The following is a 15,868-nucleotide window of genomic DNA, read 5'->3' as shown; positions in this document are numbered from 1 at the left end:
AAAAATTGAGGTTAGCAGGCTTGGAGAACGGCGTTTACCTGCTTCCACCAGGATTGTTCACTGACGTACGGAAGTACACGAAGCCCTCGTCTTTACCTGACTTCGGCCCACATGATCTGTATACCTATGTCGTTAAAAACCCATCGACATACACGCCAACGTCCGAGGTTCCGGAGCGCGCTCCGGCTTGCTCCAGAAGTGCTCCGGCCGAGGTTCCGGAGCACGCTCCGGCTTGCTCCAGGAGTGCTCCGGCCGAGGTTCCGGAGCGCGCTCCGGCTTGCTCCAGGAGTGCTCCGGCCGAGGTTCCGGAGCGCGCTCCGGTTTGCTCCAGGAGTGCTCCGGCCGAGGTTCCGGAGCGCGCTCCGGCTTGCTCCAGGAGTGCTCCGGCCGAGGTTCCGGAGCGCGCTCCGGCTTGCTCCAGGAGTGCTCCGGCCAAGGTTCCGGAGCGCGCTCCGGCTTGCTCCAGGAGTGCTCCGGCCAAGGTTCCGGAGCGCGCTCCGGCTTGCTCCAGGAGTGCTCCGGCCGAGGTTCCGGAGCGCGCTCCGGCTTGCTCCAGGAGTGCTCCGGCCGAGGTTCCGGAGCGCGCTCCGGCTTGCTCCGGAGCAAGCCGGAGCGCGCTGCTTAATTTGAGGGCAACCTCGGCCGGAGCACTCCGGGAGCAAGCCGGAGTGCACTCCGGAACCTCGGCTGGAGCACTCCTGGAGCAAGCCGGCGCGTGCTGCTTAATTTGAGGGGAACATCGGCCGGAGCACTCCGGGAGCAAGCCGGCGCGCGCTGCTTAATTTGAGGGGAACCTCGGCCGGAGCACTCCTGGAGCAAGCCAGAGCGCTGCTTAATTTGAGGGGGACCTCGGCCGGAGCACTCCGGGAGCAAGCCGGCGCGCGCTGCTTAATTTGAGGGAGAGCAAGCCGGAGCACTCCGGGAGCAAGCCGGCGTGCGCTGCTTAATTTGAGGGAGAGCAAGCCGGAGCGCGCTCCGGAACCTCGGACGTTGGCTCCGGCAGCTATTTATACTGGATCCGGTGTAAATAGCTGCCGGATCATAATTACAGTAAACTAGTAAATACAGTAAAGGAAAAACTTGAGACTGAAAGGTTTTAACAGTCATCCAAATGACTGAACGTAAACATTGCTACAGTAACATACCAGCTACTTGTTGACATTAGCTAGTCAACAATAGCTACTACAGAAGAACAAAGAGGTTATAATGGGTTATTTTAGCCTATTTGGTTACACACTCGCCGCCACAGAATGTTAACAGCAATGTAATGCCTTTTCTGGCTAATTTTATTCGTCTTACCTCCAACAAAGTGGTCACTACACAAGCGCTGGTATGCCGAGGGCTGCCAATCTTTCCTGTGTATGGCCGCTATCCATCTTCTCCGTCGGGATCCGATAAAATGATAAACCTTGCCTTGTTTGTTGATGGTTACTACATCCAGGTGCACAACAATATAGTGGCATGATGGAAGTCTTGCTGAAAATAAACACTTTCTTTGCTGCCGTTCCTCAGTGTTGGCTGTGGTAAACTACTGGTAGTACATGTCCAAAATGGCGGCCGCGTTTGTTGTGACGTCACGTGAAAAGGGTCCATAGAGATCTTGCAGTCACGTGACCGGCAAGTACACAACCGCCATCTTGTCGGTAAAAAACACCGCTGAATCCTGCTGCAGTCATATACAGAATGGATCAATTTCAACCGACTGACTACACGGCTCATTTTTCTAATGAACAGATAACTAGATATATGTCTAAAATAGACGATCTACAGATTAGGCTACATTCACACTGCAGGCTGAAGTGACTCAAATCCGATCTTTTCGCCCATATGTGACCTGTATCCGATCTTTTATTGACGATATGAACGACACAGATCCGATTTTTTCAAATCCGACCCAGGCCGTTTGGATATGTGGTCCTAATTCCGATCCCTATCCGCTCTTTTCATATGCGGCTTCAGTCTGAACCGCCAGGTCGCATTCATCCGACTTACACGTCATCAACAAGCCACAAACGTCACTATTCTGCGCTGAAGTAGGCGGCGGGTCTCTCAAAAAAAGTTACGACAACATGGCGCATAATCACGGGCGCAGATAGAGGGGGGGACTCGTCCCACCCAGATTTAAATTCACCTCGCTCGGTCCCCCCCACTTATAGGGAGGAAAAAACGTCTATGCTGTCTTTCTTTGCATAAGGCAAACCTCACGGAAAAATCAAAAGACTAATTACCATTCGGTTTATTGAGGTGCACAGCAGTGTATACATAGTTGCAACAATTCACATAAAACAAAACAAAGACTGATATTCGGTTGGTTGAGCTGCGCAGACTGCACAGGTTGCGAGCTCGAGCTTGGTTGCTATGGTAACCCACAAGTTTGACAGGCATATTGGGGTTGGTTTGCTGGCAGCTTTTTCCCCCCCAACTCCCCCCCCCCCCCCCCCCCCCCCCCCGGTTCAAAAAAACGTATCTGTGCCCCTGCGCATGACATCAATGCGAGGGACGCTTCGGGCTGTGAAGGTTCTGAATCTTCTCAATGGAAGGACGCAGAGGTTAGGGAGCTGATTTCCATTTGGGGGGATGCAGCTATTCAAGCTAGATTGGATGGGTCATACCGCAACCGGGCGGTTTTACTTCCATAAACACTGGCCATGCTCACTGCGTGTGACGTCGTCGTATCCTGCAATGCGCATGCAGAACACTTTTAGGTCGCTTTTCGTTCATACTGAGGATCACATACAAGTCGCATATATTTGTTAATGTGAGCGACCTCACAAAAAAAATCGGAATTGAGCATTAAGCCTTGCAGTGTGAACGTAGCGTTAGTGACCCTTATGGCTTACCGGACGTAGTTTTCACGACCGTGTCAGTGGATGTTGAACTGCCAGAGGTGGAATACCCAGACGTGTATAATTACCTCATTAACTTTCCCTCGCTGTTCAGTGGTGAAGCACTGCGTGCTTATAAATCTCTGGACAGTTTTCTTTACAGAAATTCAGGATTTGTCAGCGACTCAGATGTGGCATCTTGCAAACAAGATTCCTCATTGGATGAGTAAGTCACTTAAGTATTGAGTATAGCACTGACCAGCCGATTATAGAATAAGGTAATTCCGGCTGTAATTCCAAATCGTCCGTCTTGTTTACCATGGATCTGGCGTTGGAGAGATAGAGGCTTAGCAGTCGAGGTTTGAGTGGCTGTTCTCTGAGCTTAGTCAACAGGCCGGCTCTGCAGCCTCGCTTTTGCTTCCACTCCCGACGCCGCCTCCTTCGCTTTGCTTCCGATAACAATCCACGGAGACCCCGCTGGTCTCGCCATCTCATCCGGAATGTTGTGCATGCGATGGAAATCGCTACAAACCGTCATTTTCTGCTGGAAACCAATGGCCAGTAAGTCCATACGGTTGTAGTGGATATTGAAGTCCGGTACAGACGAACAACACGCAAAAATACACATAAAAAACGTGCACAGGTAGGGAGAGCTTGTAGCTGCAGCCGTTGTAGTAGAATTGTATATAGTAGGGTTTTCCAGAAGAAAAAGTAGAAGCAGAAGTAGAACCAGAAGTAGAAGGCGGAAATATGGCGTTTGACCGACAAGATGGCGTCTGTCACAATCTGGATCGGCTGTCATGTCACATGCAAGTGCTCCATTGAGGTTTTTCACCCACGTGACCAAGTCATGTGATGCATTGTTAGGCTGCCGTTTTGGACGTCACGGCTCGAATCAGTTTGAAGGCGACAAACGAAAAACATAAAAGAAAAAGGAGCGAGATGCAGAAAACACCTTCACTATCCAGCGACGTAGGGCATTTACAGGGCGAGCAGAGGGAGAGGTATTTGCAAAAATTGAGGTTAGCAGGCTTAGAGAACGGCGTTTACCTGCTTCCACCAGGGTTGTTCACTGACGTACGGAAGCACACGAAGCCCTCATCTTTACCTGACTTCGGCCCACATGATCTGTATACCTATGTCGTTAAAAACCCATCGCCATACACAGGTATTGATCTGAAAGCGTATAAGAGTTTGGATGCCTACAAATATTTTGTGTCAGGCTGGGTAACATGCCTACATCAGCGGGTCGTTCCTGGAGCCGGTGGTCGCCATCTTATTACAGCTAAGGTTTGTTCACATTTTCATTTACTTTCGGTCCTCAGGATAAACAAAATGTCATTGAAATAACTTCTTAGTCTGTTGAGACATGGCCCGTTATAAATTTGCTGTTACCAGGCAATGACCAAGAACTGTATTATTAAGGCCAATTTATGCTGACAACGCAGTCTTCGCAGACGGTGTCGCAGATTGCGTCTGCGTAGCCCCTCCACCTTCGCAGACGCTCTGCGCGCACCTCCCAAAAATTGTGATCACCGCAGAAGCGTCGCAGACAAGAGGGCTCTGATTGGTCCAGTCATCCGCTGTACACGCACTTCCGCTTCCCTACTTTCCCGGTTTGGTTTGTTTTCACGACCGCCATTTTTAAAAACACGAGCGAAGATGGAGCAGCACGAAGAGCGGTTGATCGAGGAAGTGAGGAAGTACGTACATCTATACGACTCCAGTTCTAGTCATTATAAGTAACCGGAGGATAAACACTCCACTAACCACACCCACCAACTACTCCTAGCAACTTCGCGCCCCCTTGCGTTGTGGCGGTGAATAACATCGCGCACGCCTATTACTCCCCGCTCAACGATAAATTACAACTGTCTGCGAAAAGCTATCTGCGAAAGCCTTGTCGCAAGAGCATGCAGAGGCCCTTAGATTAATCAACTTACCCCATCAGAAAGAGAAACGTCGCCTTGCACACATCAATGCCTCCGATGGAATATGTAGTCCTAGAACACTTCCTTTTGGTTGGGGTTTTTTGCTAGAAATGGTTATCTCCGATGTAACTACCGTGCGTCTGTTTGCTTCGCGGTGTTTCAGCTCCTCTGCGCTCTGTTTAGCTCGCTCATTCCATAGTGAAATCACACGCCTGTATGCAGCTTAAGTAGCCACGAGCTCAGCTCGTATCATACAGCTGATTGGCGAAAAAAAAAACCAAAAGACTTAAATCGTCATGTGAATGGCCCATATGGTAATTTACCCACACCCCCCAGCAGGCTACAGTCCTGACAAAAACAAGACAATTTGCAATAAAAAATGTATGCTTTTCCAACAAAACAATCTATTATCTGAAATACTGATTGCATTCTTCAAGATCTCAACTTGGACATTATGGAAAAAAATAATGTGCAAGTTGCACAATTGCATGTCATGCTACTGCACAACATGCAGTCTTTCTCAAAACGATCGTTTCTCGGTGAAAACATCCCAGCAACACCACGTGACAATGTGTCTGATCATCAAATATGTTATAATTACTCCAAAAATATTCCAGTCATAGTAGATACACCGCCAGACGGTGCAAAAACAATCCGAATTGGCGTTTTCCAGACTGAGGCGCCATGTTGTTTACTTGTCGCGGCTGCTCTCACGAGATTTGACATGGGTCACATACAAGGTCAGCTGACTTGTCAAGCGAGAATTCTCGAGACTGAATGACCTTTCACCCACCGGCGCGGGAGCTTTTAATAGAAGAGTTGTTTTTGTTGACACTTGGGCATTTAAAGATGGCATCCCGCGGCACGAAACGGAAGAAAGCCAAAGACTGTCCGGGGCAGAAGATGATTGCTTCTTTCTTTTTCAATGTTGACAGACAATTTGTTACAATTTCCCTCTCAGATGGCCTCAGAATGTCCCATTGTAGCCTCAATTTTTCAAAGGCTTCGCACGGCGGGGGGGGACGGGACAACCGGCACGCACCCTCCCCCGCTTTAGAAAAAACCCTGCTTTATGTCGGACGAGTTCATCGTCTCAGTTACTTGTCCGATCGGACAAGTGCCAAAATACGCCGATATTCGGGTTACATATCAAATGTATCAGTTTATTCACACGATTTCCAAAGCATCTCACTTGACATATTGTTTTGATGAATCGCCGGATGTTTCTCTTGGGAAAGAGCAATGTGCGCACGCGCAATATTCCGCTTGCGAAACCAGCCAATAGACCCCTTTCGCATGACGTCACCGCGCCGCGAGGTTTTGTTAGGCACCATATTGGAAGACCAAGTACATGCACTCTCAATATAAAAGTACGAGCGAGAGTAAAGTGACACGATGGATGATAATTCTGGTTATGTGAGTACATTACCAGCTGCAGAAAGGGCACGGTATGTGGAGAAACTGGCTGTGATTGATGGGTTTGACCCATATGATAAGACTTGCGGCAAGGGAGAATGGAAACATAAGGAGGACCGGACACCAATTCTGCCATCTGTTTGCTACCCAGACATTGTAAACTATTTGTTGTTTACACCCAGTGCGTACACTCAGTGTTCGAACTATGCCGATATTTTCGGGGGGTCCCTTTTTTTTTCCCTGGGGGGGGGGCGGCGTTTGCGCTTGTCTCGGAGCGCGGATCTCCAAACACATGAGAAGCCTATCTTGCGCACATATCACGCGGACTCCACACCCCCACACACGCATCGCGTCTGAAGTCATAACTCATCAGGGGAAATCGTGTCCGCATTGGCATGTTCAAAAAACAACCTCGCGTCAACAATGATACCACACGCAAGAAAAAAAAAAAAAAACCAGTCAGGCTACTCAACAACCAACCTGGCAGCAGCGAGCAAGCCCCCAACCATCCATTATTATTATTATTATTATTATTATTAAATTGTAGAAGTCTGGGAGGCTTGCTCCTCATACAGTTATCAACTTGGGGCCAATTTAGCATGTTTTAAATCTGAATTTCTTGCGTTTGCTTACCTCAAAGTGTCCGCAGATCATGCACAGACTTGTCCATTATATCCACAGTTTTTTGCCAAGTCTCACACAGGTTTCTTTCAAGTCTACTGTTGGGCCAATAAATCATAAATAAAACAGCTCAGATTTGTTTAAGTCGTTTGCCACTCCACTTTATTCTCGTGGGTTCATATACCGCTGCCGTTATTTTCCACAATCACGAGTTTGTTGGTCTTCCAAAATGGCGCAGGTTCTGTTTACTTCCGGTTTCGGGTGACGTCAGTGAAAGGGGTCTATACCGCTTCGTGTATTTGAGCTGAAAAGTAAACGGTAGTTTACCAGACCCTCCAGGATTTCGCGATGTTGCGATTTGCAACTTCAACGCAAATTCAACCAATCCCCATGAATTCAGGGCGGTGTTGCAATTATGTCCAATCACCGCAACTTTCCTGCAAATTTGACCAGTCGTTGGCGTCGTCTTGAGGTGATGTCGACAAACTACCTTCCGCCTTACTTCCGTGTATACATTAAAGAGAAGCAGCATGTGCGAGTCAGTGTTTATATAGGCTTAAATTCTGTTACTGAAAGTGTGTTATGTTTACAGTGAAGGACTGTGCGCACTTTATTTTTTACTGAATACAAGAAATTAATGGATGCCAACGTTTTTGCCAGAACGGTATTTTATTTTCCATTGTTTAGGCAGCTTCAGCATCATACTATGAGGTTCTGTTCAAATTGTTTTTTTTTCCTTCTATGAAGCCTGAGCCATTTATTTTATTAGTTTATAATTATTGTTTAATTTAGTCTTCAGGAGAGACTGCCTGCACACAGTACTAGTATTAATAGTTTTTTTCTTACATGAAAGCTGAGGCATTTATATTATATTTGAAGGTAACTTCATGTTGTGCTGTGAGGTTCTATGCACTTTAACTTTTGAACCAACAGGTGCATTTGGATAAGTAAAGCCTATTTTTCTGCATTTTCGTAGTCCTGGTAATCTTTTATATTGGTAAAGTTGTTTATAGGACCATTTCTCAGTGTCTTTGTATTTTTAATCAATAGTTTTTCAGTAATAACTTAATATTTAACACATCACTCAATTTTAATCACAAAAAGAGAAAATCGCAACAATTTCTCGCAACTTTCACTTCCTCCCCCGATGTAATCGCAACAAAAACCTAAAAAAAACAGCGCAACTTTCATCGCAATCATTAAATACCATACAGGAGCCACAGTGAATAATTAGACAACAATTATTAATAAGTGGAGAATATATATTCAAAGTTAATAATTTAAAAATGAAAATGTACTGTATAATTTTAATTTTCTGGTTTTCAATTTCTCATAAATTAATGATGGAGTCCAATTTTTTTCTGCAGTGAATAGATTGTATTAAAGTAATTCTGGTGAAATTAGTTTATTACAAATAGGTTTGTTTGTTTTTTTTTTTTCTCAAATTTTTCTTCGGACAAGTCAACTTCACATTCGGACAAATAAATTGCCCGACAGGACAAGTGGTTTCAGAAGTTAATGTAGAGCCCTGCTCAGAATTAAAGGTCTCCTTGCGTAGTTTTTTCATTAATTGTGCGCTGGACTCTAGTATGAATGAATGCCCTGTGAGCCGGTTTTGGTGAAAAGAAAAAAAAATGCTGCGGTTCTCCTGTTTCAGGCTGTTCTAGTTTGCGGGTGGCGGGAGAACGACAGGATTTCAGCTCTTACTCATTAATATTCATGACATGTAAACGTGTTACCTCTGATTGGCTAACAGCACTGTGACGCTACCTCCAGTGAGTCAGAACAAGCGGATGTGGGTGTCTTACTACGGCGAGAGAGAAGGAACAAACCGCGAAGGGAAAAATGCCGCGCGCTGACGTTATTGAGGTGCGACGTGAGGGCTTTTACCGCGCGCTTTTACTGAAGAAAATGAAACGAGTGACTTAAAAAAAAAATGTGGGCGTCTTTCTAAAAACTGTTTTGATTGGCTATTATGGTCTCGACCAATAGCAATGTTGATAACACGAATTTTACATCACTTTCAACGAGACTAAAGATGGCGACTTAGAAATAATGTGTAAACATCGTTGGAGTTAATAAAGTTTGAACAGCATGAAGGAACATACCCCAACCCCCCGAAATTAATAAAAAAATTTCTCAACGGATTTGGCATAATATAAAAAGTTTGTTTTTTACTCAGAAAAAGCGGAAAACTCTCGTCCCTGCCTCGCTTGTGACCATGTCATGCATGCTAACGTGGAGAATATGAACATGCCATTTTATAACAAAAAGTTCATGGTTTACTTCCAGCTTGTGAGCTGGCGGTCGATCGTCTTGACGGTACAGATCCAGGGATTAAAAACAACCTCGAAGCAAAACCACTACTGAAGGCACCGAAGTTTGAAAAGTCCCTGTGGTTGAAATGATCAGAACACAGTACTAACGCTGCATTACACTTCGCTGGTGGTGTTCCAAAGATAAATTCCAACCATTTCTTCTTCACCTCTTCTATCTTGGGCAAGAAATGCAACGTTGATGTGTAGGGATCAACCGATATGTTTTTTTTCAGGGCCGATACCGATTATTATGGAATTGGGATGCCGATAACCAATAAATGTAAACATTATAATTCACATGAAATTAAACAACACGCACTGACACAGACCTTCATATCCATGAAATGTATGTTTAATTGTAAAATTGAACATGAAATTTTGTGCAGGGAGATGCCAGCAGCATTTGTACAATAAAGTCAAACATTAGTTAGAATAAAATGAGAAATAAAATAATAATAAAATAAATATTCACCAATAAAAAAATAAATCACTCCCTACTATATTACAGCTCACCATTTTCAGTGGAAAATAAATGAAAATACACTCTGGATTCTTTTACACTAAGAACTAAGTAAGACTTACCAACTTCAAGTAGTTTTTAAATAACAAATCAAGTGTAGGGAGCTGCCTGCAGCATTTTTTAAAAAGTAAAATCAAACGTAAAGTCGGCTATCACTCCCTATTCTGTAACAACTTAACAAGTAACCATCTACATTCTAATGCTTTTAATGCCCAAGCCTAATATTCCCAATTTAGGAGGATTATATTGTAGTGAAGGAAGCATTACATGTAGTTTCAGCGAGACTAGTTGGTTGTAGGCTAATTCAAGTGCTTCCTTCCGTAAGCTAAGGCCCTGTCCGCACGGCAACGGATTCAGGTGAATCTGATAAAATTGGTTATCGTTTTGGCCTGACGTCCACACGGCACCGGTGTTTTGGGTGCCCCAAAACGAAATCTTTTGAGAACGGGTTCCAGAGTGGAAAAATCTGGCAACGGCGCCGTTGCGAAGTCGTCTGGATGAGTAGAACGGATTTGTTTATGATGATGTCACAACCACATGACTGTCAGTGCTTCATGCCGGGTAGAAGTGTAACGAACTCGATGCGAGTTGTCAACAAATTCTATAACTTGGTTCATGAAACGCGCTTACAAAATATTTTCACTGTGAATATTTGTGTAATGGTGCAAAGTGAGAGAGAGTGAGTGTGAGAGAATAGCCCTTAGGGCAGAGTCAATCCCGCCAGCAAAAATAGGGAAAAAAGGAGCAATCTCACCTCTTCAGATGTTGGTTCAAGTCCTACAATACATTCCTCAAAAAGGACGTAGAAGAACAAATTAATCCATCAACGTGTAGCATTCAATTTATTCCGGACCATTAAAGACACTGCCTTCCGCGTAGAATCATACGTCATCCTTCCCGCCATATTGGATGGGGCAAAGCGGAGAATAAAGATGCCTCATTCATGTGCTGTGTTTAACTGTACCAACAGGTTTGCCGTCCAAACTAGATCACATGGGATTACCTTCACAGGTGAGACTGGAAAAATACTTTTCATTGTATTTGGTCATTACAATGTAATTTTACGAACAGATTTTTCTGACTTTGTGGCTAATATGAAGTCTCGCGCATAATAGTTTGTGCATGCGTCCTTACTACTTCTATTGTTGTGGTGACTCTGATGGGACCATCTTACAGCACACCTAGAGGTGTGGCATGTGTATTGCATCGTTTTCAGCAAGCGTTGCGTTGCCATATGTACCTGATATTTTACTGATCCGTTGCCCATGTGGATGCGATATATATATATATTTTTTTAAATCTCGTTGCCGTTGTCGTGTGGATGTAGCCTAAGTTTGCCTGGCTACACAGATGCAAATGGACAATTTTAACGAGTAGTAGATGAAGTTGCTTTTGCAACTTGTGCAACTCTTTTGCAACAAGTTGCTTTTGCAACTTGTGTGTTTGTGACTTATTGCGGCAAAAGCAGCGTGTCCTTACCTTGAAGTGGGATCTGCTTCTGCCCGAGTGCCCATACGGCCGCCTTGAAACAGTTCACAGCGTTTAGCTATGCGTGTCGATTGGCTGTATCCCTTGTGCCGCTTCTGCCCGAGTGCCCGTACGGCCGCCTTGAAACAGTTCACGGCGTTTAGCTACACGTGTCGATTGGCTATATCTCTTGTGCCAAACAAATCGGATGTTGTGGTGGGCAGGACCGTGTTCTTGAACTCAGAGAGGCGAGTGCAGGAAAGGACGTGCAGTGACAGTCGCGTTAGGAACGAAATGGCTGCAAAAAGGCATGTTATCGGCATATCGGTGGAAATTATGGCCGATACCGATAACCCTAAAAATGCAGAATATCGGCCCGATATATCGGTCAGGCCGATTATCGGTCGACCCCAATTGATGTGTTACTGCCACAAATAACACAGGCACGAACTTGTTCAGACATGTTTTCAACTTGCTGTTAGGTCCTCTTCGTTAGCTACTGACAAGATGGGCTCTGCACAGTGTTGCCAGATACTGCTGACGTTTTCCAGCCCAAAATATGTTCAAATCTGCCAAAATGCACTGAAAACCGCCTAATCTGGCAACACTGGCTCTGCTATCTCTCCTCGTGCTTAAATCCGAACTTCCTTCCCCGTGGGCGGTTGCAAGCCAAGGTGGGCGAGGCCATGAATGCTAATTTACAAAGTGACGCAAGATCGTACGGCTTTTTCAGATCAGCTCATTTTTCCGACTATTTTCTTTCATAAGCTAATACAGAGAATGGGGGTAGAATTACATTTTCACATGCAGCATGCATATGCAACTCGGAGTGAACTATGGTATTTCAAAAAGAGCCAGCATTCAGTTCGTGGCTTGTTTGTTTATTTTAGCGGACTTGCAGTTTGCTCTTGACACAAGAAAATTGCAGCGTGTTGAATCATAATGCTCAGTCCTCCCAGGATTTCGCGGGCCTTTTTTGTGATTGTTGCGTGGGTTTTTCCAAAAAGTTGTGGTGTTTTTTTTTTTTTTTTTTTTTGGTTTTTGTTGCGATTACATCGTGGGAGGAAGTGAAAGTTGCGAGAAATTGTTGCGATTTTCTCTTTTTGTGATTAAAATTGAGTATGTTATTTTAAAGTTATTACTGAAAAACTCTTGATTAAAAAAAACAGACACTGAGAAATTGTCCTATAAACAACTTTACCAATATAAAAGATTACCAGGACTACAAAAATGCAGAAAAATAGGCTTTACTTATCCAAATGCACCTGTTGGTTCAAAAGTTAAAGTGCAGAGAACCTCACAGCACAACATGAAGTTACCTTAAAATATAATTGCCTCAGCTTTCATGTAAGAAAAAAAACTATTAATACTAGTACTGTGTGCAGGCAGTCTTTCCTGAAGACTAAATTAAACAGTAATTATAAACTAATAAAATAAATGGCTCAGGCTTCATAGAAGAAAAAAAACAATTTGAACAGAATCTCACAGTATGATGCTGAAGCTGCCTAAACAATGGAAAATAAAATACCGTTTTGGCAAAAATGTTGGCATCCACTAACTTCTTGTATTAAGTAAAAAATAATGTAAAGTGCACACAGTCCTTCACTGTAAACATAACACACTTTCAGTAACAGAATTTAAGCCTACATAAACACTGACTCGCACATGCTGCTTCTCTTGAACGTATACACGGAAGTAAGGCGGAAGGTAGTTTGTCGACGTCACCTCAAGACGACGCCAACGATTGGTCAAACTTGCGGGAAAGTTGCGGTGATTGGATATAATTGCAATGCCGCCCCGAATTACAAATCTGATCCTTCCCGCTCGGTCACGAAAGCGGATTCGGTGAATTGTCGTCGTAGGACGCTGCGAGAAATTCACTCAAACGTGTCGAAATGAGCTGGCAATCGGGATGGGGTATTTTTATCTTCACGCTACTCGCTGACGAGCGTTTTCCCGACTGTTTTGGAGCGCACGCTCTGCTCATGCTTCGGTCGTGTCTGTTTGAGCTCTGAAATTGAAAACACGAAATGCAATACACGCACAGTGTGAGATTTCATTTGTGACGTGTGAAACGTATGGCACTGAAAAGCAAGGGATGTAGTTTCCTGTTGCGTTGCGGTTTGGTTCAGTCACAGCCCGAAGCTGTACTCGGGATGGGGTTGCGATCGTTCTTAATGGCTGGGAACTTTAATTTACTTTTCTTGTTTTTCAGGTGCCCGTATTCTGCTGCAGAGGAGAGCACCACGATGAGGAGTCAGTAGGCACCCTCCATAGTATGGCCGCGTCCCGTTCTTCGCGTGTCACAAGATCATCAGTGGGGTTAAATGGATTGGACGAGAACTTTTGTGGCCGAACCCTCAGGAACCGCAGCATCGCACAGCTGGAAGAGACCTCGCCTCCTCCCACGCCTAGAACTCGCTTGCCCTCGAAGAAGCAGGACTGCCAGCAGGCCGGGACTCAGTCTGGGAAGGTAGCTGAAGGAGAGTCCTTGCCGACGCACAGGAAACGCGGCCTGTCCGTCTCCGAGAAAGACGAGCCGGAGAGGTCGGACGCTTCCGAAAGAGTTCGGGCTGGGGGAGGACAAGATGCTTCCCCTTCCCTGAAGAGGGCGAAGCGGTGCTCTCGCTCAGGGGATTCCCAAGGAACCGAGGAGGAACCTTCTCCCAAACCGGAGAGCCCTGACCCAGCTGCAGCCAAGGGCAACGATGAGGACTCTAAATCGGACTTTGCTTCAGACTCGCCCTCAGATTCGGGCTTGGCGCTGTCTGTCAGCCTCGACAAAGAGTGCGAGGAGGAAAAGGATGAGGACAAGAAGGAGCGCGGTCCTTCTTTGACAGCCAGCGAGTCCCACAAGGCGACCAATGGCCTGGCTGAGGTCCATAAGGATGACTTGGAGTCTGCAGCCTTGCCTGCCGAGCCCTGTGCCTGCCCTGCCACGCTCACAAACAGTCCCTCGCTGCCCAACGGCAGCCAAGTGGCAGCTTCAACCCTGGACCCCATCGTGCCTTGTACATCCCCGCTTCTTAAACAGGTAGACGAGTCCAATGGCCCTCAGGCCTACGGAGAGAGGAACTGCTTAGCTGAGGAGGCCTCTGAAGCTGTTCTGTCTCTGGAACCGGAGGTTGAGGTCGAGGTCGATGTGGTCGGGGACGCTGGCCAGGTCCAGGACGAGCACGTGGCTGAGGAGAGCACGAACGGTGGCCTGCTTGTGGATCTGCAGGACCCTTCAGACGATTGCTCAAATATCTCAGGGGAAACAGCAGGGCTGACCTCCCAGCTTCCCGCGGAGCCGCCTTCCTTCACAGAGCCTCAAGAGCATCGTTACACCTTGAGGACTTCTCCTCGCCGCACTTCCTGTATTAGCGGGCCAAGATGCAGCTCCCCCAAACCTGGTTCCCCCCACGCGGATAACGGATTACTGAAGGAGGAGGTCGCGGTGGTTCCTCTCGACCTGGATGACTCGGCCTGCCATAAAGACCCTCCGACGGACGGGCCGAGTCTCGTTAACGAGGCCGATGGCGAACTCTCCGAACGCGTCGGGGCCAAGGTCATTGAAGACCCTGGCTTGTTGGATAGTCGAGGTTCCAGATCCGCCAAAGAGCCGTCGGCCGGGCAGGCGGAGGAGGACGAGGTGGAGGAGGACGATCCCGATGTCTACTATTTTGAGTCGGACCACTTGGCGCTCAAACACAACAAAGAGTACGTGGAGCGGAATGTTTGTGTGAAAAATGTCTTTTGTTATTCCGTTGTGAGATTTTCGCTACCGTCAAGGCATTTGTGACGTTTATCTGATCTAAATCCCGTCAAGCGTGCGAGATCGTAGATGCTCCGCTTTCTTGTTTTGTCTGCCTTGCGCCCGCCCGCTCGTTCATTTATTCGGCTTAAAGGGTTTGAGCTATGATTTGTGTTGACGGACAGTGCCTCATGGCCTGACTCGACTCGTTTTATCGTATACGTCGTGGCATTTAGCCGAGGGCTGAGCAGAGATTTACGCTCGGTACTTTTGATGCCTGAGGATGGAAAGGCAGTTGGCGCAGCCTGTTAGTGGACAGGTTGTGTTGGGTCGCGCCCAGCTGGTTCATCCTTCGACGCAGCAGGACGCAACGCTGCCAAGTGCATCAGCCGTATGGTTCGGAGAAAGGGCAAGTCGCTCGAATGGAGGTTGTCTGAATGCAAATGCTTCAATTTGTCTGGTTGTCTTCATCAAGACTCGCTGTAAGGGGTAGATGAGTGGCGGTTGCAGGGTTTTTTTTTTTGGACTGGGACATCATCTCTGATTTGTATGCTCATAATTTGTACCATTTCCTCCCGTCCACATGAACCGTGCTTTTTTTTTTTTTTAAATCTCTCCATCGGTAAGAGAACCTGCATGACCACGCCAACTCTGATAGTATGTCATAAACCGTCATGTCCAACGCGTCAGAAATATCAGTGTTTTCCCAAGAACATTTTTTGAAAATGGATGCTCTCCGGTGCATTTTCAGGGTCTCGGAGGTTTGAGATACATGATTATAGGATAGATTTTACCAGTGTTTCACTGATTTCTGACCTCAATCGTATTAATGTAAACATATTTGAAATTTCACCTTAAAGTTCAACTGTCTTGTTATAGATTGAAAATCTACACGGATGCCTTAATTATCTCTGATCAAGTAGCGTTGTAACAAAAACGTGCATGAAAATATATGAACAGCGGTTTGCTCCATCTTCTGCCCTCCAATGAAGAGAATCGATCATCATGACGACCTCCTGTTGATCACAAAGGGA

General features: G+C 46.0%; 1 protein-coding gene across 3 annotated transcripts in view; it reads left to right on the top strand.

Annotated features, from left to right (window-relative positions):
• The window catches only part of zzz3 (zinc finger, ZZ-type containing 3), a 39,263-nt gene that overhangs the window by 1,489 nt on the left and 21,906 nt on the right, over positions 1 to 15,868 (top strand). For 2 of the 3 annotated variants that reach the window (XM_060928990.1, XM_060928998.1), the window contains exon 2: positions 13,314 to 14,800. In XM_060928990.1, the coding sequence (XP_060784973.1) occupies positions 13,377 to 14,800 (1,424 nt within the window). In that variant the 5' untranslated portion in view covers positions 13,314 to 13,376. Of the gene's footprint in view, positions 1 to 10,601; positions 10,643 to 13,313; positions 14,801 to 15,868 lie in introns of all 3 variants that reach the window. The other variant, XM_060928982.1, reaches the window with a different exon arrangement.

Source organism: Neoarius graeffei, chromosome 1, assembly GCF_027579695.1.
Source record: "Neoarius graeffei isolate fNeoGra1 chromosome 1, fNeoGra1.pri, whole genome shotgun sequence".
NCBI classification, from domain to species: Eukaryota; Metazoa; Chordata; class Actinopteri; order Siluriformes; family Ariidae; genus Neoarius; species Neoarius graeffei.
The sequence above is the reverse complement of the archived record's forward strand: the minus strand, read 5'-3'. Positions and strand labels throughout refer to the sequence as shown.